General features: G+C 33.5%; 1 protein-coding gene across 1 annotated transcript; it reads right to left on the reverse strand.

Moving 5' to 3' along the window:
- Positions 1-1,770: 1,770 nt before the first annotated feature.
- Smp_000480 (eukaryotic translation initiation factor 3 subunit 8) lies at positions 1,771-25,796 on the reverse strand. The gene is made up of 18 exons (XM_018790411.1): positions 25,650-25,796; positions 25,529-25,605; positions 25,249-25,478; positions 25,168-25,207; positions 25,077-25,120; positions 24,226-24,441; positions 23,250-23,514; positions 22,105-22,216; positions 20,717-20,810; positions 18,255-18,367; positions 16,401-16,527; positions 13,408-13,659; positions 12,191-12,470; positions 11,883-12,076; positions 9,747-9,950; positions 6,850-7,009; positions 6,159-6,179; positions 1,771-2,182 (listed from the first exon to the last, which is right to left on the reverse strand). Exons 1-18 carry the CDS (start codon positions 25,784-25,786, stop codon positions 2,139-2,141), a joined length of 2,610 nt encoding a protein of 869 aa, XP_018646321.1. The 5' UTR covers positions 25,787-25,796; the 3' UTR covers positions 1,771-2,138.
- Between the last annotated feature and the right edge of the window lie 1,412 nt (positions 25,797-27,208).

Raw genomic sequence — 27,208 nt, forward strand, 5'->3', positions numbered from 1 at the left:
AACCGAGGTCAGTTGGGTCTCGTGCTTTACACCGAACAACTTTCTTACAAGAAACAAATGCATTATGAGGACTAATAATATTCTGTACACTTTACATGATCTAGTATTAACTCCTTCAGAAATGCAATTATACACAAGTTTCAATGATGTCCACATAGTATTTACCATATTTAAACAGGTTCTGTAGAATTTAAAATATTGGGTTGGCTTTAAAGAAAAAAGGATGAACAAAACGCGAATACTGTGGATTATAAAATAATTGTTTGTGAAACAGAATAAGAATAAACGGCCATATATGTATTACAAGGTGAATTTTATAAAATAAATAAATAATGCAGTAAGATATGACGGTAGAGTGGTAGTTTGTACAGTAATAATTTAGAACGATGCCATGAAAGTATTAGTTAATGATAGAGAATACTCATCAAATATTATTTTGTATGGGTCATTTGTACGTGGTGACTTTAAAATGAACCCAATAAGATTCAGAAGTAGGATCTCAATCAGTGCTTCAGAGAGCAAAGTCAATTAAGTTTGTGGTGTTTAAATATATATACAATGTCGATAAGATGATGGGATGAATTCTTAAATCAAATCCTATCACATTTCATTAAATTTTTGAGCTACTGAAAACGACTTTATCGACTAAATGAACCTAGATTGTCTCACGATATTCTGAACCTTAAACTCTGTTTACCGTACTCAATAGATATTTTACGGTCCATATTCTTTTGTGCATTTGACTACCCCTGACGTTTGGTTATATCCCTAATTCTTCCAGAAAAATTAACATGCAGATTATTATGTCATTAGTGAACAAATCCTGAGTAACACGTCGTTAATTAACATATTCCAACTTTAGACATAAATCTATCGAACCTAAGTACCTGTCAGATAGATCAACATCCTCTTGTTTATACCAACTGACACAGCTCGACGCGAGTCTCAGAAATTTTTATTAATCATAGTATCCGCACGTTTTTATTATGTTGCTCGCATCTGCTGAGATCACTGGGTAAGTAATGGTGTGCTTAGACACAGGGTATTAGAGAATAATGCTAAATCAGTTGATAAGGTTGTGAATCTACATTGACTGTGATGATTGGATCACGTGCCACGCATGCCCAACCACCGACTACCACGGTGCACAATGCTGACTTGTGTCGGAAACGGTTGGAAGAAAGGTAGGGGTGGTCGAACAAAAACGTGGCATCAGTCCTTGAAGTCACTAACTTTTGGTCTGAGCTATGTTGGTAGGTGCAAACTAATTGGTTGGGGTCTGTGCGACTATCTTAACCAATGATTGGAGACTCTAGGTGACATGGCTCAGAATCGATCACAATGGCGTATACACTCTTTGTCTTTCCTTAAACCGTGAGATTAAAATTACTTTACACCTTTATTTTTACGAACTAATTCTTTCTCTATACATCATAACCTTATATGCTATCTTTGTTTTATATATTACTGTCATTGAAATAACTACTATGAATTTGGTATTAATTTTGTTGAGTTAGTGAGGTGTGGCAACTTGAACCGATGCATATATGTACCTGTCCCTACGTTGTGAATGACTGACTTTTATTTGTATACATCCCTAATACCGTACCAGATTGATTTGATGGCTCTTTTTTTGGATACGGTTTAAAGCATTCCCATCCTATTGAAGTGAGCCAAGGAACACGGAATTGTGCAATGTAATAAAGCAACGTACGCAAACGCATTAGCACTGATTATGAGACTGATCAAATGAAAAAGAAATGAAAAAGTTGCATTTTAAAAGCTTTTATTTATAAAAAGAGAGTCCCATTATTCACCTTCAATAAACTATGGTAAGTAATAATACTGACGAGCATGAATCTGCCAGACTAGTGATCTAAACAGAGTAGCTTGACGTTTTGCATGATACACAAATAAGTAAAAGTTGGAAGAAAAAGATTGAATTCGAAAACAGTCTTCGAACGTACATAGGATTATACCGAGATAGCACTTGTAATATGAAGCTCACAAGGCATAAGTAAAGATTACAGTGACAAAAAAACACAGATCGGCGTGTGAAATCCGTAAAGTGTACTAGAAGACAGGTCAACAGCTTATCAATCAATCATGACGAAAATGTCGAATGATCTTGTCTATTTTCAGTTAAATTTATTCAAAGTGTAACGAGTTCCCACACGACGCGCTGAGTGAAAAGAAAACAACAATAGACAAGTAAGTTAAGATATAGTCAATATTGATTTCCAAAGAAAGCAAATTATTATACATGTATGGTTAAGGTATACAATCGGATAATCCACAAGATATAATGCCAACTGCCAATGTTACAAGTGCATGTGATGAGTAATAAATAAGAGATCTGCAAACAATCACCGGTTCAAAAAAAGTATTCAGTTAAAAAAATCTCTAGTTTCTCAATAATAAATTTGTTCTTAAATACGTGGACATTTCAAATGTAGATAAATATAGAAAAAGGTTGAGATAGTACATGTACAGGACTCTAAAAGCCTACAAAATATATTTCAATTGTGCATAAAATTTAAGAGTCAATATGTATATGACTGAATAAATAAGCAATTCAAAAATAAACAGGAACTCTTGATGTGAATAAACTTCTAAATACTTTGAAAAATATACATATATACCGGTAGGTATACCGAAAAATAGGATATAAGTGCAATGAACGGGAATAGGTGATCTTACACACAAAATAGTAACACAGTACCACAAAACACACGGTTAGTGTTAACACAAATATTTTTGTTAGTGTATTCAACTTATTAATCTAAATAAGAGACATACACAAAAAATGTCGGTATATATATGAGATGGTTGAAATTGTCACAGTTTACACGACGAAAATAACAAAAAATCTACACCAAAAACAGAAGAGTAGTGGGACTAATAGTAATAGTTAAAGGTTCTGATAGCAGTAGAAAATTAAGTGAAATAAGAAGACTGAGACAAAATCAATGGTGAAAAGAATAGAATGATATAGTGTTGAAGAGGAATATAAAATAGAGTGATATTCAAGTAGTGTGATCGAAATCAAGTCATTACTTATATTAGTTCGACATAGTTGATGAATTAATCCAATGAAAAATAGTATTACTGAATAGCTCTTTTAAATCATTTCCTAATAAATCATAATTTAGTCAACATAAATGATATTCTGAGTCATTTAGTAGAAGATTAAAGAGAACATAGAAAAACTCTTCCCAACAGCAAGAATCGACCTAATTAGACAACAGATACAAAGTAATGCATTATAAGCCAAAAACGGACCGAAAAAAGTTGTATACAAGACCACAAGCTAAACAGTGTGTCTAACAAAACATAATGAAGGAATACATCACCTAAGGAATAGACAGGTTGACAAACTTTCAACCAATCAGAGCTATTAAACAAATCAGAAGGATGTTATAAGATTCGTCTGTTAACTCCACTGTTTATACTAGTGTTTTGTCCCGATTCTAAGAATAAACATTCTACTGTTCCAACTCCCGTTTTGATTTTGGAAGAATTAAGTAGAGCATAGTAGTTAGGGAATAGTAGACGGTAGAAGAGCTTAATTAATACTGGGTAACGCAGATTCTAATCTCACAGACAGGGCTAGCTACTCCAAGATTGCAGGTCAGCTTAGATGATGACGAGTGACAACGAGTATAAAACCCTGGAATCAAGACTCTGCCAACTGCTCTATAAACACTAGACACGCTTAATTTTACCACACTCACATCAGAATAGGAAAGCACATGGCTAGCTTTTCAAAGATGGTTAGTTGCTTCACAGTCTAAAAAGTTAGTTAGTATTTCGAAATCAAATTTATTTTTGCTAAGCGAAATAGGACAGATACAGAAATTAAAATCAAACAAATTCGGAAATCACTTCACACAGAATACACATTCTAAAAAATCCTCATAAAAAGTAAGCATAAATCTACGAACATTATTAGATTCACTGCAATCATTTCCCCTATAAACCGGATTCATTATGATTAGAATATAGTATGTGTTAAACATACCTACCTTTGGATTAAACAAATGCCTGGCGCCTAGCTAGAATTATCATATTACATATATATACACACATATTGTTTAATACATATATATGCATAGATTTGATAAATTTTTAGTTTTACTCAAAAGAGACAAAAACAAAATATTTTTGAATAAAGCAGAAACAAAAAACCCTAGCAGAATAAGATGAGTTATTTCAAGTGTTCAAACCAAAACTATTTATTTAAAGGGAACAGTTTTTAACGCTTTCACCGTCCTAGTAACTTTTATTTTCTTTTATTCAGTTACGTAATATCTTATCCCATAATCTCGACAACAAATTCCCATACATTATTCATGGATTTTTTAAGCCTTATTCATTTTACTGTTAGTCTATTCATTTTTATAGTCATTATTACGTAACTTTGGCACCGATTCTCATTCTCTAGAAATGTCTCCATATTATTAAAAAGCAATTTTTCCTTCTAGGATTTTTCCGCTGAATAATATGTAAATATTTATCCACTTTATTTATATTTAATTCGTATATAACTGTTATCATCAATCTACTAATCTTCATAATGACATATAGTCAATTGATTGTGAATAATTATTACTACTGTTTTCAGATTGTAAGTAGCTTAAAAGAAACTAATAAATAAATGAATCCATTCTATTTTCCAGTTTTTTCTTTGCTTTTAATCATATCCATTAAAAAAAATCGGAAAAATTATACAAAATATTTAACTGAAATTATGATAACAACCAGGTACTATTACTTTGAATACTTTCAAATAGATGTTAGTTGGTGACCAATGTTAATCATGGTATGTTCCATAAGAAAAAAACGAACACTTCATGTATTTATGTATATATAAATATGTAAGTTATGCAAATATTTATACTCTGCTTGTTTACCTAAAAGTTTTTCTAAACTTTTATTTATTACCGCAATTTATATTATTAAAGTGTACTTTGAACCAATACTCGGTCATAACTGATAACTAAGTCGTTTGGGATATAGTCTATTTTCTCAGATGTAACAAACAATCAGGCATAGTTGAATTAGAAAAAAAACAGTGTTCATAAATACAGCTTAAGCAATTCGGAATTAGTAAAGGGTAAATGTGAGCAAGGAATACTGATATGATGATCAAGGAATTAATTGGTTAGAATGTGAGTAACTAAACAGTTGATTTTTCCCAGTCCTTGTGACATACAACTGCATCCTAAGAAGTTTAGTTATATATGTCGGTAATAAACGCGTAAATGTATGATGATGTAAATATGTATTTATAAAGTAAGTTGTTATTTAATCGATGTTAAAAATACAACTTAGTATACAAATCTGATTGTAAATAAATCATGTAAAAACTAGTGTATTCATATACAGTTTTGAGTTATTTTGAGGGTCAAATAAAAACCTATCTATCGTCTTTGAGTTCTTACTTGCGTTGTTCAACTCACGATCTTGCTCAAGCTTTTCTGCTTCGGTTTGGGCGCCTGGGTAGTAATCCAGCAGTCGAACAGTTTGACCAAAAGAAACTATAACGAACTCTTATACTATGGTCAACATTTTATTTGTTCACACACTTGTTAAAAGTATTTCCTAGTCACAATTACGATCGAAAGATTAACTATATATATATATATATATATATATATATATATATATAAAACCTACGAACATCGACTGAGACATTAATGGCAGTAATGAAATACAGTGTTCAAAATGAATAAGGCACACCAGCCAGATACATAAGTCTAATTGTTGGCACTAGCTTTCGTACATATCCTATGTTATTACTCCGACACATATACTGCCGCAGGATGGAATAATCCACCAGAGAGTACCAGTTCCCTCGAGATTATAGATAAACCTTGTTGACGAGTGCCTAATCGCACGAAAACTACGTCCACGGTTTTCTGTCGACTATCTTCAACCACCTAACAGATGTAGTCTGTTTATGGGTAAATCATTTCAAAACAAAATGTAAACCGAAGAAACATATGAAAAACTTTTTCCAGGAAGATGAATAATTATACCTATCTTTAAAATATATTAACAGACGACAACTAGCTAGCCCAATAAAGAGAGATTGAATACTATGTGAGGAACCAGATTAACAAAGCATAAGTTAGAACAAACGTTACACTACTTACTTCCTTGATACGACTGAGAACCTAAATAGAAACCAAAAAATGACATTAGAATTAGTCTAATCACATGCTAACTTAAAAGATAAAAAGTAAATAGGTAGATATGGGAGAAGAAAAATGATAATCACAGCACGAATACAATATACAAGGCATTTAGCTGAGGTAGTTCGACTGAGTGTTAATTATCGAATGATAGCATATAAACGAGCAAGAACAGGTGAGAGAACTTTAAGAATGATTAGCAGTATTGTTTTTATCCCCCTTTCATCACATCAGATCTCTTTCTAATAGATTCTCCGATCGATTTGGAGTGCAAGGATAAAGACCTGACAGACAGATATTATACAAGATGAAAGATCATTTGAATGAATTCAGTTGTCAACAAATTCACACTGAAATCTAGTTTAAAATACATACAGATCTCAGTACTTTTGTTAAGAAAATAAGCTAAAGTAAACTAGTTTGTGACAAAATCCCTAGCAGACATATGATACTTATGTTACTTGTTAGTTACTTTTAGTCCGGAATGATATAACAGATACGTTAGAATACATCTAGGTACTCGTAACTATGTTATCATTCACATCAAAGTAATTGAAATCAAAATACTGAATTGGAAACAAAAATCTAATTAGTAATTGAACAATATGTTTACAGAATGCAAAGTCATAAATGAAGTAATTTGTTTACTAACCTTTCAAACCAGACAAACCACCAGTACGTGACTCAATTAGTTTGTCATTCATTTCAACTATACTATTGACTTTATCACTAAGTTGCAAAGCAAGAGCCTGAAGACGTGAACGTTCTGTTTTATGCATTATTAATGCATCACTAGGAACTTCCAAAGAGGCCTATGAATAATAATAATAATGATAAACAAGAGTTTAAAAAGTAGAATACTGTCGTAAAATTAACAAAAACAAGGAAATTGTTTTAAATAAAATACATGCGTTGAAGTTATTCAACGATAATATTGTCTTCTTCTACGGCACAGTAATTTTAGATACTTCAATTCAATTGACCAGTCTCAAAACAAAAATATGAATTAAAAAGAAACATGAACATAATTCAAATTAAAAAAAGAATAGTTAATCAGTTACATTTCGATTAGAATGATTGCAATTTATGAATGTAGTCATTGTCATTATATAAAATAACGAATTTCATACTGAATAAATTGGTAGTAGTGAAAATGTATTGAAAGTTAATGAACAAAGTTCACTTTAATTGTCATTTTCAATAATGAAGAGAATCTAAAAACAGGTACTCTTAGCTCTGGCTGTCATCAAATAAATATTAGTACAGAAAACATGATAAAATTTCATTTAAGATATCAGTAATTGTTGGATACGTGTTGTTTAAGTCATATACACTTACCCACTTGTCTATTAATGATGTTACAGTAGATGAGTATGTCAAGATAATTTTTTCTTTATCATATCCAAAATATAACTGTTACAAATAAAACTGATGACAACAATCTCAGTCAATGAAGATATAAAAGAGTAAGCATTAACTACTATACATATCGTTTACTTAGTTTTAGTATAGTTAGGATTGTACAAGTCTATAAGGGATTTCTTGCAGTAATTGTAGTAATATAGAAATGAGACTTTGCTATTAAGATATGAAATATCTAGGTACAGTTTGTTCATTCTAATTTTAATTTCTACATATTGTAGTATATACGTAATTGAAATAGAGTTCCTTCAAATACATATATTTTTAGAATCTTCTTATTATCTTACATACACAGCATGGAAGATCATTTATATTTTCTATAATGAAGCAACTGATTATGTAAAACAGGAAAAGCATATATTCTTTCCTCTATATTCAATAAACTGTGAAGTAGAAAATTCAACACAAAAAATTGTTAACTACATACAAATAAATTAAAAGGTGTTTATTATTAATCTCAAGAGTTTCTTTATTTGAACTGATGAGATGTATACAAAGGCTGAGATTTGAACCAGTTTCCGCAGGCGTATTTATTAGGCTAGTTTGAGTGATGAGAATCATTAATTTATACAGCGAGTACCAAATTTTATTATGAACTCTTTGTAATATGGGCTTCTTACACGAATGTGTCAGATGATGCCCTCGAAACTCCATATGTTCACAGAGAGTGATTAGTTCATTCTTTAAAATATTGACAATAGGACGCTGAATATCATTACAGCTAATATTAAATATCATGCCCGTTGATCAAGTGTTTATCCTGACCCAATATTCTAGTGTACAACGTACTGTAGAGTATGAAGATATGTGCACTACTTTTGAGTTCCAGTGACGACGCAAACACTAACATGTAGGCACGTTCGGCTATTGAATTTCAAACAGAATGTAGGATACGAAATGGAGTTCATTATTATGTTAAGAAAAATAATTTGAGTAACAATTTACTTGCCATTTTACATACATGTTTTATATCAACACCAAACCTACAGCCCGAGCTTCAGGTCGATTACCTTCAACTATCAACTAACATCACTTAGACTAGTGACTAATTGACTGATAGAATTTGATCAACAACGAAAGAACTAGAAAATGACATGATGTTGACCGTTAACGAGTGAATGATCAATCAATTATAAACGTTTCAGCACTACAGATGAGTCGTATTTGAAAAAACTCAGTAATAAATTCTCAAACTGTGAAGCTAGGTGACACGAACGTTTCTGCCGACTCTCATCAACTATCTAGCACCAAAACTTGTCGTAGGTGACGTCATCCAGACTAGTAACCACTATGCATTTTAGTCAACAGAATTCAATTAACACTAAGGACTAGACGACAAACACCATACTATTGATTAGTGAGTGATCAAACGATATAAGACAGAAATGGGATAGTGGCTAGTAGTGAAATCAACGACTCGTGTTTCATCCTATCTGGGACTCATCAGCTGGGTGTATCAGTTAATGTATCAACAGAAAATTCCAAACGACTAATATATACTGATTAAAATTCACCACGGTCCACAAGCCAGTGACTGTATGAACTCAGTAGCTAAGTGGATAACCCAATTGTGTTTGAAGAGAAAGGTACTAGGTCCGAGTACCAGAGTGAACATTAACTCTCGGGATTTACTTACATCCAGCTGATGAGTCCCAAATAGGACAAAGTGTACGTACTGGATTCCACTGCTAGTCATTATCCATTTCTGCTTCAAATGCTTGTGACCTACTAACAATATCGAGGCAACCTGCATAAGATGCACATATGCCAAAAAAGAGACTGATAAATTCCAATCCTAAACACTATTGGTAAGTTTCAAACAACCAATACAAATGAATTAAATTTAAACAGTAAAAAAAGTTTATTTGTATTACAATCAGTGGTACCATTTATTTAATGTAATCAATGCTATTTTTAAACACTGAAAAGCCAGATATCACCATTAATCACTACTTAAAATGTAAATAACCTTAAAGAAAAAAATCATTCTCTGAACACACAAATAACAATCAACTCTTTCCCCTGTTACTGAACATTGAATTTTAGTTATTCATAAACAAATAATAATAATATTAGTAGTAGTAGTAGTGGTAGTAATAGTAGTAGTAGTAATGGTTGATAACTTACAGCTAATTCTTGATTGATAATCATACGACAAATGACTGAATAAATTACAGATTTTGGTAATTCAAAACACATAGATAAACGATCTAATGTCATTGAATCATGTATTGCACTAAAAGTAAATAAAAAACTGCGTAATGATTCTTCTTTAATTTTAACTTCTAAATTTTGTTTCACTTTATTCGATTCAAATAATAAATCCCAAATCTAAAAGAAATAATTAATAAACAGTAATATATAAATATTATAATTAGAAATGGTTTAAATGATCCAATTGTTAACATTCTCAACTGAATTTTGTATCAGTCTTTATAAGGATAATCATCTAGATACTAGCCATTTTGTTACGAAATTAAGAGAATAAATTGATTGTGACTAGCAGTGGAATTCAGTATGTGCATTTCATCTCATTTAGGACTCATCAGCTAGATATGTCCTTGTTCCAGTGCTGATACCAAAAAAAAGATTAATCCCAATTCAGTAAGGAAGACCGACAATAGGATAGTTTAAATTCTTTATCATAAGAATATAAACATTAAATTCATTAGATAAGTTAGTGACTATATGGATTCAGAAGCTCAGAAGATAACAAGTTGGGCGTTTGAAGCAAAATGTATGGAGTTGGAGTTTCGGTGTGAACATCAGTATCAAGACTCGCGTACATCCAGCTGACGAGTCTGAAATAGAATAAAATTCATGTCCTGGATTCCATTACAAGACACAATCCATCTATTTCATAAGAAAGACAATCACACACTTTGATCATGTGTTTACTGGTAACGGGCTTTGAGATGAACTCCTGAAGGTCTTAGTGAGCTTTGTAGAAGCTAATGAAATGGTGAATATGAACAAATATCACCTGTGAGAACAGATTATGATGTACACATAACAATATGAATTGGCTAAAGTCAGAAATATGAAGTATAGGATGTTAACTAAATGATCTGAAGGTTAAGAGTTAATCAGATTTGGTCTCTGAGGATGTGGGTTTCCAAAGTATCATTCTTCCTGAGTGGTTCTACTGACAAAAAGTTTCAATAAGATTTCAGAAAGTGGTAACATATTTGCATAGATCTTTTTCCTCATATCTAAATAATTATTACAATTTTGTACTTGTAGGAGTTATCAAGTCTACGTAAAATAACAAATGCTTAATTCTATAACAGTTATAGTCCAAATCGAGTATGATACTAGTTCAACACATAAATAACAACAAAAGCACAGTCATTTTGTACTTTCCACAAAATCGTCTATTTAAAATCTCTGCCAATGATAACAACATCCAAATATACACAGAGTTCTTTAAGTATTTCAGTGGATCTCTTTACGGATATTTCGTAAATTAGCCAGCATTCATAAAAAGATTAATCCACCTAAAAAATCACACTGGATTTCTAATATTGTTACAAAAGTTGCATCACAAAAGAAATCTGTACATAATTGAAGGATTTTGTTTGATGTGAGATCGGTCATTTTTTTATTCGGTCAAAAATTCAGATGATATACACTAAGTCTGGCCAAATCAAACAGAAGTGAATAGAGAAATAAAAAAGCTATGACGAACAACGGAAACTACTTTTAGGAACATTATTTCAGTTAAATCAAAGTTTGTAGAACGCTAACGTTTAGTTTTGTCCCTTGTTTATACTACAAACCATAGGCTTTCGTTTGATGCATGGCTCACAGTCATACTTTTTTCTATCCAAAAATTATTAATTTAAAAGAAACCTTTTGTACTCCGTCTTTCTATCCCAGTGCTTAGTTAAGATATAATTATATTTTTTCCAATTGTTTTTGCGTTGAAATTGTGTTAGCCATTTATTTATTCATATTGTGTTAACTTGATTTAGGAATAAACTGAATAGTATTCCGCATGAATCGTCTCCCTTCTAGCGCATATGTCAACCAATCACGTGATAAAATAGTTCTCGTCTCTCTGCCCCGAATCCGTTTAGTCTCAATTCAGACTCATGAATCACTAGCCTCAAGGTTGTACTAGATAGTCTATTGTGTCAAGGTCTTAAACCAGATCGAGGCAAATTCTCTCCAGTATATTATTAGGCAGACGGATCAAAGATGTTACAAAAACTTGCGAAATATCAAGGATTAAACACTTCATTAGCCACGAAATCCGCTTACTTTAGCATCCATTTTGGGATTGATGATAAAATTAGTACAAGCTTTCCAATTGCCATAACGCATAGCTTTAGCAGCAGCTAGAACATGGTCTCTTGGTGTTTCAGGTGGTCCAACTAATGCAGCACGATCATGAACACGTAAGGCAAGATGAAACGGTTTGCTAATAGGACGCCAACGTAAATCCGTTTCATGAGCTTAAAAAAGTAATGAACAGAAAAATATCAATACAATTTGCATGTATATTTTATTTTCAAACGCATATGTTGGGGGGATATTAAACACAACATGTGTTATATACAGTTAGTTACCTGCTAAATTTGGGATTTCCAAAAGCATTGCAGATACCAGATAAACACATTCTATTAGATCAATATTTATATACATATGATATGGCATCTGTAAGGCTTGTTCGCGCTTCTCTTCCTCAGTAGTTTTCTCATATCTAGACTGAGTATGAAGACCTTGAGCAAGTAGTTCCCGAATACGATTAGATCCAATCATATCGGCTAAAGCATTATGTGCATCACGAATATGGGACTGACGGAAAGCGCATAAGCCTAACTGAACCATGGCACGGTTATACAGGATCTAAAACAAAATGTTAAATACTCTGCTACCAATATTGATTAAGAATTAATGTTTTGCTAAAATATACATACAGATAGGATATATTATTATGTACCGAAATACTGTAGGAAGAATAGACTAGAAATCTTAATGAGGACAATGGTTATGTTTTATCCTAATTATCAATAAGTCAAAGGAAGTGTAATTATTGAAAAAGTTCATCAGATTCTACTTTTGTTATTAGGGATGATGAAATCGTGGAAAATAAATCAGAATTTATGGTTATTCAATGTACCTTGAGGATAGGCCAAATAACTAATATGTTTTCATATGGAACAGTTCAGAACTCATCAACGTCTTAAAACAAATTGAGCAATCTTTTTTTCTGACCAGTAGACCTAGACGATTAAATAATTTTAAACTGAACAGATCCCTTCTGGATCGACAGATTCTTCACAGTCTTATATTGATAGACTAAACTGTTGACCGGTATACTTGATACGGTGAACCCCAGTCAGAAATCTTCAAATAATAACTCCATGCAATGGCTTTCTTCTCCAATGGAAAGATAAGTGAGTGTACATACAATCAAATTGGTTCAGTCAAATAAACTCCAGTTCTTAGTCTCCATCTTCACTCTCAAATAGCTAGATTCGTATATAGAAAGTGTGTATCATTATCAGTTTGCGAACACGGCGTGTCAGAAAAATAACCACCTTTTATATAGTAGTTATATGGAACAACAGAGTTCATTAGATAGTCGTGACATAGGCTGTACACTTGAGATGAAAGATACTCAACATAACATCTGTACTAACGCCTGATTCAATTACAGAGTATCTTAAGCAGGAATGGTGACTGAAATTCTTAAACAATTTTATCAACTAAATTACATGTTCCACTGACAATACAAAACCCATAGTAAATGTAAATGTGAAGCATTTTAAAAAGAACTTACCATAGTTGACTGGTCAGCATGTTCAATTGACATTTGCAAATCAGACATAAGCATCAAGTCACGAGCTTTGAACCATTGATTATAAAGAGCTAAATGATAAATATGACAGAGAATAGCTCTGGTACGTAGTCTATCTGTTCGATCATTTAAATAAATATATTCGCAAAGTTTTTGAATAACTAAAGTGTTAGGATGAAGTCCAACTTCTTCCATACTGGAAGCTTCCACTTTACGACCCCATTCAAAATCAAACTGTAACAATAATAACAGCAAAACAGCATGCAATATTAACTACCGAGGCAGAAAAAATATACGGAACAGGAAACTAAATACATTACAAACAAAGTGTGAAATTAGCCTACTATAACTATATGAGAGACCAGCTCCTATAGTCCTGTTTCTTCCCTGTACTTCATTGGCGAATTGTCAACTAAATGTTCTACCAATGGTTAATAAACTTGTTCGCTGTCCGGTCACACTGAACTAGTCATTTTCATGTTTTCCTATGATGAGACGTTCTTGTTCTTATTGAGTTTATCATCTTGAATGAGATGTCTTTTAACAAAGGCTAATAATTACAAAATGTGGTCTATATATATATATATATATATATATATATATATATATATCACTTACGCCTGTTAACCCTTGTCGAGTAGCATAGACCGCCCACCAGTACCCTCCATCCAAACCTGTTCTGGGCGATCCTCTTCAGTTTTTTACAGTTGTTATTCATCCTTTTCATACCTGCTTCTAATGCCCGACGTAATGTGTTCTTTGGCCTCCCTCTTTTCCGATTCCCTTTAGGATTCCAAGTTAACGCTTGCCTCATGATGCAGTTCGGTGATTTCCTTAATGTATGTCCTATCCACTTCCAACATCTTTTCTTAATTTCCTCTTCAGCTGGAGGCTGGGTTTTTTTCTCACACAGTAGGCTGTTGCTGATTATATCCAGCCAACGAATATTGAGTATTTTGTATAGACAACTGTCTATAAATACTTGTGCCTTCTTGATGATGGATGTAGTTCTTCACGTTTCAGCTCCGTACAGTAGAACTTTCTTAATGTTCGCATTGAAGATTCTGACTTTGATATTGTTTGACAGATGTTTTGAATTCCATATGTTCTTTGATTGCAGGAATTCGGCCCTTGCTTTGCCAATCCTCGCCTTTACGTCTGTATCAGATTCTCCAAGTACATCGATGATGCTTCCCAAGTACATGAAATATCCTAGATCTTCCAGTTTCCCCACCAAGTGTGATTGCTTTGGAGTTTTCCGTGTTGTATTTGAGGATCTTGCTTTTTCCTTTGTTTGTGTTGAGGCCTACTGATGCAGAGGCTTTTGACACATTGGTTGTCTTCATCTGCATTTGTTCGTGTGTATGGGATAGAAGGACTAGACCATCTGCGAAGTCCGAATCGTCCAATCGCATCCAAATTGTCCAATTTATTCCGTGCCTCCCGTCAGATATGAAGGTCTTTATAATCCGGTCAACCACCAGAAGAAAGAGGAAGCGAGAGAGTAAGCAGCCTTGTCTGACTCCGGTCCTCACTATGAATGCATCTGTCACCTGTCCTACATGCACCACTTTGCACTGTAGTTCGTCGTACAAATTCCAGATGATTTTGACGATCTTCTCAGCTACTCACTCCATAGTGTCGAATAATTTTCCATGTTGTTCTCCTATCCACAGTCAAACGCCTTCTCATAGTCAAGGAATCCGGTTTTTTGATCTCGAATTTGGGAGTCTACTGAGTCTTTCTTCCGGTTCAGCAACATTGTTGAAAACTTTTCTTGGGACTGAAAGTAGTGTGATGCCTCTGTGGTTCTCACAATTGTTCAGATCGCCTTTGTTCGGTACCTTGATGAGATATCGTTCTACCTAGCCCGTCGGTACTTGTTCTTCCTCCCAAATCTTCTTGAATAGAATGTGGAGCATGTTTGCAGTTACTACTATGTATGAGTTCAGTGCTTCAGCTAATATGTTGTCAGGTCCTGCTGCTTTGCCATTCTTGATTTGTCTGATGGCCATCTTGATTTCTTCGATCGTTGGTGCAGTGACATCTATAGGAAGGTCTGCAGGTCCTGCTTCAATGTCCGGTGGATTATATATATATATATATATACATATATATATATATATATATTCCAGAGGTCAAGGGAGTCCCTCTGACTTTATTCAACATACAGTGCCTTATACCAGTTTCTAGATTTACCGAAACAACGGACTCGAGAGAGGATTAAGTTAGAAAACTATTAGCGACTCTCGTAATATTTATAGATGAAAATATATGAATAGTAAGTGACTCTACAACAAATAATTGGTCTGTAGGTATCAATATCAAGGTTTGAGATAGGATAATTTCAAATGAATTAAGCATTGATTAATGGTAAAATAACGATATACTTGTGATATCACGTTGAGTAGGAATTTGAATTTCTGAAAACTCGCGACTTAATGTAACCCACTTCGTCAGAGTGAATAAATGAATAACCGGATTAAATTAATACAAGTTTAAATAGTATAAGGGAAAAAGGAGGAATATTCAATCCAGACAAAAACAAAAAATAATCCGTTTATGTTGAAGTCACATTGCAGATAGTAAACACAAAAGCAACAGCAGTCAAGTCACAACGCGTATCAACATAAAAACTACAGATTTAACATGGCCGAATATGTAATCAGCCAATAAGAAAACGGTTAGTTTGTCAACAGTTTGTTTAGCCAATAAAACACAAAGTGAACAAATTTTAGTTACTGATAAGTAGTATAGTTATAACACGCAATTTAATACCATGAATCTAACACGAAGATAAACATAGACTAGATGAGAGCTTTATACAAGAGTTGCTAATCTACACTACAGATCATGTTAGTTAACAGCAATCGCCCAATGAATGTGTAAGTGTATTAAACAAAGTAACAGAAGGCAGTTTGAATCTACAAAAGTTCAAATTTAACCTGTAGTAGTGAAAAAATACTTATCCTTACCTTATAGTACATGTGTTCCAGTTTATGAAGATAGGCAGCACAGAGTGCATCTGGAGGATATTCTTTCTTTTCCAAATAGACACATAAACGATCAATAATATTACAGACTCTTCGTTCATCTCGAAGTCTATACAATTTAAAATACAAAGAGAGGAGAAAGAAAATACTTAATTACCAATTCCAAAAATTTCAAGAGTAAGGAATAAAATTATATCATAAATACTTGAACACTAAATTGGATAAATATAGTTTGGAGTACTAATAGCAGGCAAATCGTATTATTTTACCACATTGTTGTGACAGTGAAGCTGTAGGTTCAATTCATTATGTTACAATGGTCATTAAAATTCGCGTTTCAAGTTTTTTGACACAAGTTTATTCTCTGATATTTGTCAAGTCAACAATTTTTTGTATTTCCACTTTAAAATTAAGCTCGAAGAAAGCTAGGGGGAATCACGACATGGAATCAATTCATAAAGACATTGAGCGTTGGGTTGAGCCATGTGTATACGGATCTAGAATACCTTGTCGTGGTCCACGTGATTATAGTAGCCAACGGTTGGAGACCTTGAATAACATGGTTCGGAATCGTTTGCAGTGATACAGGCCTATTCACTCTTTATCTGCCCCTTAAGAACTATCTCCTTAAATCTATTTTTATAATCTTTTCCACTACCACTGATATCGTTACTACTTCTATTACTTTGGGATTACTCATGATGATTATATCTTGTTGTGCTAACATTTCATGAGGATATGTGTTATATTCTATTTCCTACATGACTGTCTTGACTTCAACTGGTATAATTCATAATAAGAATTTGTCGAAGCTAACGCTGAACCGCTAAATAATTCTGGTTTCAAGAACTTTTTAAACTTAATATGATAATTCATAGCTTAAATATAGATAATAAGAATATGTATGATGCTTAAAATTGAACATTTTTAAAATAATCCGTTGTCAATAGAATAATATAATAAAATATTGTGAAACACTGCCCCTAGACTATTTCAGAATTTCAAAACTACCATTCAGAAATTTAATTAAATTCTATTTTGTTATAGTTTCTTCTTATTACGACCCAACCATTCCTATTGCTTAGCATTCTTGGACATTAATTCACTCGACAAGTCCCCAAATCAGAACACGGTTGAACAGGAAGAAATTATATTCCGAATAAGAAGGGTAAATGGAAGTAAAAAGCACTATAAGAGATACGTTGGTATATTTATAATTTTTACATGGGAAGATCCTAGAGTCTTCTTAAAGAATTGACTAGCGGTGATTGGATAAGAAATGGCCAATCAGCGTGCACTAACACAATCGTGTACGGAGCATGCTTTACTCCAATCTATGTCCCGCTAACATATTTCTTCATCCAATTTGTATATGTTAATTTTAAATGGATATTAATCGGTATAAGGAGAGGAAATCTCCATCGTCCTAGCCGGTGCTTAATGTGATGGCGAAGATTTTATTTAATCAGGGAGTGAGCGACCTACAAAAATGATATTGTCCAGTCACGTTCGCGACAACTGGTCATCAGTTTATGTTAACATTTTATATAAAGGGACACCAAGAAATGGTCTGAAAAAATATACAAACACATTCATGTACTAAACTATATAGTCTGTCCCATAGGTTTGAAAATCGGATCGACAGCGAGAATATCGAAGTAATTGAAAATAAGAAATACATTGAAAAAACAATCACTTGACATCATCGAATTAATTGAAAAAGCTGTGACTGGTGTAGACGAATACAGTACAATAAACATTTCCTAAGGTAATTATTAATTAACTTGAATTTATCACTTTTCTGAGAACTGTTGAAACGAAAGAAAATTGAATTACCTGTCAACATATTCCGACTCATGGCCGTTGGCATTTTGCAGAACTTTGAAACATTCAACATCTAAAAGACCCACCACAGTCAGAATAGATGCTTTGATACGGTACGGTTCATGCTATTATTTTTTGGGGATTAAGAAAAATAACGACAATCGAATACATGTAATCAAATCATCTCAGAGTTTTCGTCACAGAATGAATATTTCATTCGGTACGACTAAAAACTTTATCTTAGTCTGAGTCACAAATTCGGAAATCATAACATTCATAGTTTTAAGCAGTATACGGATTTCGATTTTAATTAAAATTATATGATTTATATTTTTCTAATAACCAATTTCAGCTGTAGCTTGTGTAGAATCGACATTGTAGGGACTCGGATAGATATTCATTAGTATCAATGGATGATGATGGCAGTGTACAGAAAAGTAACTGTAGCTTAAAAATGTGGATCAGACTTTTAAATAGTGAGCTAAATCAGAGATGCTGTAGATCTTAAAGGTCCTATATTTAGGCCCGGGTATGACAAAGTGTTTGTTATTGGAAAGTCTCAAAGTATGACGAAGAAGTATAGTACTTCTCCGTTTTCGATGATTTATTTATTTATTTTATTTATTTAAACACATATATATTGGTACAAAAGGGCACCAGATACATATGCGCCACACAAAATAATGAAAGTAGGAAGAGAAGGGATGAAAAGATAAGGCGGACTGAAATGTACAACCAGAAGACTCTTTCAGTTAAGAAAGTTAGAACCACTCTTTATGTAGAAAGTAAAAGAAGGTTACAGCAGGTTCGCCACTGGCTTCTATTCTGAGCCATATCTGATAACGTCTGTAGCCACTGTGTTGCACCATCTCTCGGACCCCAGCCAGGGAGTCGTGAAGGACCAACAGAAGCTAGCCCTTTTCAGCTTTCTTTCATGCCACGACACCATGTCATGCACTGACCTCCTCGATGATTTCTTGGTGGACACGGAGGGTCCACCTAGGGAAGTTAGAAAACCCTGATTCCAAACCAATGGTGCACATGGGCTCCAGTATCCTGAAGGAACAAATGGCGTACGAATCAATCATTGGTCACCGGCTACCATGAGACTGCATCTCCTCACGATGCTCCACTGCCTTGTGGATCAGACCTTTAGGTCAAAGGCTCGGGGTGTGGCCCCCTAAGAAAACCACCTGCTTCGGTTTGGGCACCCGGGCAGTATCACAGCCCACACACAGATGACATGAAATGACGCACTACACGATGATTTCTTAGCTAGTGTCAGTGTACAATGGTGGTCCACTGAGGTAAGGACGTTGGATTTTCAGCCAATAAGTCACCATTTCGAACACTGCTCCATCTACCTCGATTAGAACAACCAGGAAGTATCGCTAGCCCTACATTTAGAACGTAGCTCAAAGCCAAATATATGAATCTGTATCCAATAAATGATCTCGTAACAATTTTTTTATTTAAAATGACCTAACGACTATGAAGTCAAATTCCCTCATTTACCTTGAGTAATACACTTAGCAATACTGTATTCTAATTTCTCATAAACTTACTCATCCTAAAATTCAGTAAGAGAATCTCTAAAGCAGAGCTACATCGAATAAAAAAAATTGTCGGTATAATTTTAACTGATTCAGTCAATGTTTCTAAAACACAATTCAAAAGAGACCGGTCAGTTTATGACATGACGCATTGGCGTAAAAAATTCTATATGTAACTTTTATCTATCAGTCCATCAAGACTCCTTGATTGGGGTCCACGAAATTGTGAAACTTAGTGACTTAAGATTTAACAAGACAAGGCTCAGAATGGAAGCCAATGGTAATCCTGTTGTAATTTTTCTGTACTTTCCTCATAAAAGTGAGATAAATTTACCTGAACGAGAAAAGTCTTTCTTGGCTGTATTTTAAACCTGTAAGAAGTAATTACCTAGGTCGTTGAACATGGAGTCTTAGCTTGGCCAAAGTCAGAATAAGTAAGCCTTATGGTTTGATAACCTTCATCCGTTAAGAACAATAACTGCAGCACAGAAAAAAAGCGATTCAACAAAAATCAATATCGTTTATGACAAACATGGAAGATTGTGATCGGTGAATAAACAATGCAGTCATACAAGGTCGAACTGAGTCAATGTGGCAGTGGGCACAAAATTCTGCCATTATTAGTGGATTTGTTTATTGATCACCCCTTACAAAACTGGACAATATTTTTTATTATATAATGATTGTTGTTAACTTTACCTGATTTTTTATTTTCGGTAGTAATTCCTTCTTGTTTTTACCTTATTTCTTTACAATTTCATATCCTTATTTGTTTGGCGCATACTAGGTTCTGGTGAACGGTTGTATCAGTATTTATGTGTATTAAATAAAGAAAATCTCAGAAAGAAAAACGACTTTCTTACTAGGACTTTAAAGTCAAGATGTTGCAAATACATTTAAACAAAATAAATCAAAACATACCTCAAATGATTCATCATCATTAGAATCCAATGCAATCAGTTGAATATTTATTTCATTTAACAGATCAAATAAACGATCGAATGCATTAAGAGTTCTAAAAATCAGATAAAGAGAGCTGGGAAGAAAAGTGGGCGTATATGAACACACAAGAAATGAAGACGACTAGTTTGTTGAAATTACCGTTGCTTATTTAACCATCACAGATTTATAAACGGGGAGAGAGATCTATCTTTACAACATGACGACATTCAATAATCGGCCCATGAATAACTTGAATTTGATTGATAGTCTATTGATGAAAGGAGTCCTTATAAATATCTCTCAAAATATCGCTGGTCAATAATTAAAAGATATTAAACTTATTGTGGAAAACAGCAAGCTAACAGTTGAGTTAATCAGTTCTGTTCAAAATCCTACAAGAGGAAAATTCATAAGTTACAAACTATGTTAAATTCACCATAATCTAGCTTGTTGATTTTGATACATCAGGTGAAAATGAGCTGTGATTAGTTAGTGGGCAGACAGACAAGAACTAAGTATACAGACTATTGTCAAAAGACGGATTTCACTGTACGGTGCTATACCTTACTTCGGATTTCACAATGTGTTAATATATAGTTATTTCAGCTGATGTTATCTGGTTTTCAGTGGCTAATCGGAATTGTGTATTTGTGTATCACACAATCTGGTATAGAAGTCTTGTAGAGCAAATCAATGAGCAAGAAGTACGATTATTTAGTGGAATTACAAAATGTTGGTGCATTATGTACACCTAGTTTTCAGTTATCCATTTGCATCTTATTGTGCATTCTGTAATCTAAGTTGGTTTTAGACTGTCTTTTTTCCCTTTGCGTCCGATCTAATTATTCTGCATACGTTGTGCTTTTTGATCTCCTAGAACTCTTCACTTCGGCCATCAACTGTAGCGACCTCCACGCGCCTTTCCGCTGCATACTACTCATAACCAATTTTCTGAGCATCCTTCACTGTAGTCTAATTGTCTAGTGCATCAAGTCGTAGTTTCCCGCATTGTGTATCGATCGAGTAACTAGTTTACTATCTAGTCTAGTGTTATTGTATTACCGTATTACACAACAGATTTTCAGGCGAAATAATCTTTAGTAACAAATTTCTAGTATCAATACTTTTTAACAGTCGAAGTAGAAGGTTTCTAACGAATTTGGATTTGACCCTATATCATTCACCTATTTTGCTGTGAGCAGCTGGATGGTGACAAATCATGAACTTTCACAAAATGAGCGGATGACAGGGCTGAATAAATTAGCTTGTATTAAATAATTAATTTACAGTTGTATTATAAATCCACAAAAACTATTCAAACAGCGTTTTTGTCTTATTGTTCTAACAAAAAAAGATTGAAACCATACCGGTCGAATAAGTTGGAGTTCATACAATCATGCTTTTTGTCATAATCGAACAGTACGCTGATAAAAGCGAATAGAACTTTAACGTGTAACCCACGAGATAGATCACACTCCTCTGCAAAGAAAGAAGAAATGAAATAGGGAGAAAAGTGGTTTTAACATGAAAAAAAGACAAAGACAATCTAAGTTTTAAATTTAAGTAAACTAAACATTAAGTAAAATATTGTGAGAGTTTGTATGCTAGAGGAAAATCAGATGAGAATGAAGTTACAAGTTTCCTTTTTACTATCATTTCGTAAGTGCTAAGCCGAAAGCGAGAACTATATTTTGGTATACCAAGAACCACAACCACTACTTTAATTTAGAAACGATATACAATTCGAGTCGTTTCTGGTAAGAGTATGATTTCATACTGGTGATCGATTGACCTCTTCTGTATGTATTCGTACATTGTCTATGTCAATGCGCTTGCTGACCTTCAATCGCGATATTTTCGAATAACTCTAAAATTAAGGGACAGAAGGACTTAAAGATCTTTTTAAAGCTTTCTTTTACCTTTATTAGCATGGTTTTACAATATAAAGACTGTAAAACATTATTACAGACTTGCTAATTACTAATATATTTGAATGCATAGCCATTGTTTTCAATGCAGTGGTATTATGCATAATATTTTATAAAACTTTGAAAAAAACACTTTAAATACCTCTTCGGGAGAAAAAATAGACTTACACATTTTATACAATAGACTGACTACATGGAAAACATAAATCAACTATAACACTACTGATGATTGTTAGAGTCATAGTGTTGTTGATACTTCGGGCTGAGAATTTTTGAGCAACCCTGACCAATAATGATATAAACATCACAACCGTTAAGCTATTTAATGACTATCTGAACTCAGTAGCTCAGTGGATAAGATAATATGCAAACTAGAAGGTACTGGGTTCGGGTTTCAGTGTGAACATCTAAATATATCCAGCTGACAATCATTGGCTAGAACGAAACGCGCATCCTAAATTGTAACAATAACTACAATATATCTGTTCTAACCATATTAACTATTATATGTCAGTGCGAAACTCACTACCTGTTGTCTTTGAGAAGAAATACATGGTGAAAAAACAACCTATCTAAAAACTTACTAATTTTTTCTTCAACTTGCATAAGTAACACAATTTGATCACTGGTACTTGCACCTTTTTTACCACGACTTGCCAAAATTTCTGTCATTTTCTTAACTACGACGTCAAAATTAATTTCTTGTCCTTTTTCGAAGGCTTGAACTTGAATTTCCGGTCGTCCGTAAGAATCAATTGTAGTCCATGTTCCATCCTCTATATCAGATGAAGCTCTTAATTGTTTTTTAGTTGATCGATCTTTTGCAATTTTCTTAATTTTCGTTTTATCCTAAAAAAAAAAGAAGCAGAATAATTCTTAGAATATCAGTGATGTGATACAATTCAACAGGATAATCGCAAATTAAAATAAAAAATTAGGTTTAAAACAAAGAGTTCCGTGATTTCAGTCACTTTATTACCGAATTGACTGATACAATTAATTTCATTTAAAAAATGTGGAATTAAATAAACACCTACAAGTTGTTTTCATTTACCACGGGTGTAACTAATCAAACATATGGTGGTTCAGTTAATAATGACATTAAGTAACATTGAGTTATTCACTACAACAGTACTATTGGAAAGAGTATGTTCTTCAGAAGAAAAACGTTCTTAAATTAACAGTTATTAGAGTTCGTAATGCCATGCCAGTGTTTATGATCAATGGCCTACTTGATTATGTGGTAGAATACGTAGTGACCTAAAGAATATTACCAAGTTTGTTCATAAGTATATTTTGCTTGATTCACACTTCAGACAATCACAATGCACGCATATTAGTTGCCAAATAAATGAACACTTGATATATGTATTGTGCGCTCTCATGGCTTTCTATGATCCTGTGAGATCAAATTAATTTGCATAAGCAAGACCATTACGCGTAATTCAAGTAACTTATGAATCTTACAAACCACATTAAAAACCAAAACTCCGATACAATAAAAATGGTAGATGTATCAAAAGGGTACTTAAAAATATCTACTTTAAACCTCCATCGTACCTTTTTATCATCCGAAGTACTTTTTAAAAAGTATACCGAAGGATCTTTACAACGATCCAAATTGATATCAATACTGCTAGTACTTGAACTATCATCGTCATCAGAAAAATCATCACTGTCACTATCATCCATATCATCGTCATCATCCTCTGAATCAGATGCAATCGACTTTCGTGTTGATTTCTTGACAGTGGAAGTAGGTAAAGTTCCAGAAACCTAGTAAAGGGAAAATGATAGTAGTAAATAAAACAATAAAATAGGCAACAATAAATGAGTGTAAACGACTAAGTTTTAATCCATAGAGAGGCTTTATACACGATTATATGACAACACTATCCCCAGCCAATATTAAGTGAAACTAAGAATCAATTACTTAGGTACTTGAACTTTAGTCAATCTAAATCAAGGCTGAACATTTACTCAGTCAATTGAAACGTTAAATCTGGTACGCATGTACATCGATTCAAGTTGCCAGATCTCGTTAGAACGGTGGGATGAAATCATCAGGTCAAATTCTAGAGTAGTATAGATGGTAACAGTATCAGTGGTAATAGAAAAGACTAGGCATCAAAAATACAATTCCAGAAGAAAACATAAATTAGTAAAACAATGACTCCATGGGCTGGTTCAACTGTTCCTAGCTTTCTTTTAGTCCACTCCTACATTATTATGTACCTAGTTCGGTTTAGGTGGATGAATATGCTAATCCACTAAACAGAAAATTGGGATTGATAGCATAGTAGATAAACTTGTACATCCATTTTCTGACTAACCTAATCCGACCTCAGTGCTTAGAACACTGAATCATAGGTTTACAATGATAGTTTAAAAGAAACTGAAAATATACTTGCCTTTATCGGTGAAGGAGCTGCTTCCTGTTCATCAGCTTCGATATCTGAAGCGTAAAAATAAATAAACTACGTCAAGAAAGGATGAAAATACCAGAAATTCCAGGTTCTTCATCTACATAGTTTTCTGAATTCTGAACATATATAGCATGAGTTTTATGATAAATAAGCCTACTTCACGAAAGTCGCGAATATTTGCTTCAAATAGTCGTGTATATTTCTTTACACGTTGTTTTAACGTGGCAAGTGATTTAACTGCACCCTTGTTCATTTCTTTTTTCTTTTCCCATGAATCGTTAACAAAATCTTCAAGCTCTGCTATACAGCGAACATAAAACGGTGGCACTCCATCGAAATCATTCATTTGAACAGATTTCTCGTACACTTTTACCAAGTTTTGAAAATCTGTATTCATTTAGATGAAAAAGCGTTTAAATATATCATTTTTTATGTACCAATGATTATATTTGACATATCCTTAATTTTTTTATGATTGTTCAGGTTCTTTATTATACTTTGCATTTCTTCACATCTGTGAATTGGTTCACATTAAAAACAACTAATATATTGACATACCGTTTATTCCGACCACTTTTGACAATACGTTTAATATCTTCTTCATCACTAGACAAATGTAAAGGGCGTGATTCGATACGTCTAACTGGCTCCTCTTCCCGATCACTATCGGAAGAACTGAATATATCTGCATACATTCTTCAAACTACATACATAGAAAGTAGAAAAATAGTATAAATAATTTGACTAGGTAATAAGTTAGTGAGTAAAATTCGAACAAAATAAAACCAAAACCCAATAATCCAGTCCAGTATCATGTATAATGTTGAGTTACACCTATTGTCACTAGTTCGCAGGCTAACCAACACAAAATAAAATGAGTCTTATTAAAATACTATCCGAAATCCTACAAAGTGCTAGGGGTCGATACTAAGTTATTGTAAACGAATTTAACGCACAGTTATTTAAGCTAACGAAAGCACAAGAACTAGGGTGGAGCTTTTACCATTCAAACCTAACACAATGATTATATTCTAAAGCTATGCCCAGGAAACCGTTAATTTTTAATAAGTACTGACCTCAGGTACAAAGAGTCATTTGACCCGGGGACTTCTAGCACCTAGATTAAGGGAGATATAAGCCACAGTGCTATTAGCCCTTGATGAACGTAGTCAAGAAAAACCGTCGTTGCTCCTTGACCTCAACTCTATAATTGGCTCGGTTCACCTTTGGATCAAAGATTATATCAACCTGTTGGAGGTTCTGTATTCAAACACTTTTGGTTGGATCAGATCATATGGTAAATTGACATTTGAGTTGGTTTTGTCGGCTATTGTTCGTCGTGGTCTTACCATTATCTATATTTTCAGTTGATAGTTAACATAAAGATTCTCCTTCTTACTCTTATAGTCTGCTTTCAAACTATCGAAGAATGACAGTATTGTTTGCTGAAGCTGAAAAACTGCATTTAAACCCAAAACTGACTAAATAACAATGTTCGAAATCCGTCCAAATGAAAAAAGTAAATCTAGTAAAGTGACTTTATACTGATTTCGCAAAAGGGATCAAAAAGTTAAGGGTGTTACCCTACGTATGTCATGAAAGTATAATCAGCCCTGGTAAGCTAGTGGCAGGCTAAATGTCAGAAAGGACACAGAAACTTCGTTCAAATTTTGTAGACTTTTGTAACCTGTGGGGCAGGTAAAACTGTCGACCGGCCGTAAGTTTAGTGTGCAACAACTCGTTTTGTAGTCTATAACTAAAATAACGGCGGTTAAAATGGGAAATGTGTGAATTTCTGTATTTTATTGTAGAAAATTTTGAAGTATTACTCGCGAATGGTGGAACCTTCAAGAGAATAACCATGGGGTTAATATAAGGTACTAAGTAGAGGCGATAAATCGGTTATTCGCCAAGGCTATGAAGACAAGAACTACACGTTTAGCCACCGTCTGATAAGATGCACAAAGTTAGCTGACAAAGGGATTAGTAGATCACTGCTTCAAATTATTTTACATAGTCACTTGGTTCCAGTATGAAGCATCAACATGTTTAAAATTAGGATTTGCACGTTAATCATAATTTATTTTTGAATACCTTTAGTAGACCGGTACCAAAAC

Source organism: Schistosoma mansoni (genome assembly GCF_000237925.1).
Source record: "Schistosoma mansoni, WGS project CABG00000000 data, supercontig 0113, strain Puerto Rico, whole genome shotgun sequence".
Lineage (NCBI taxonomy): Eukaryota > Metazoa > Platyhelminthes > Trematoda > Strigeidida > Schistosomatidae > Schistosoma > Schistosoma mansoni.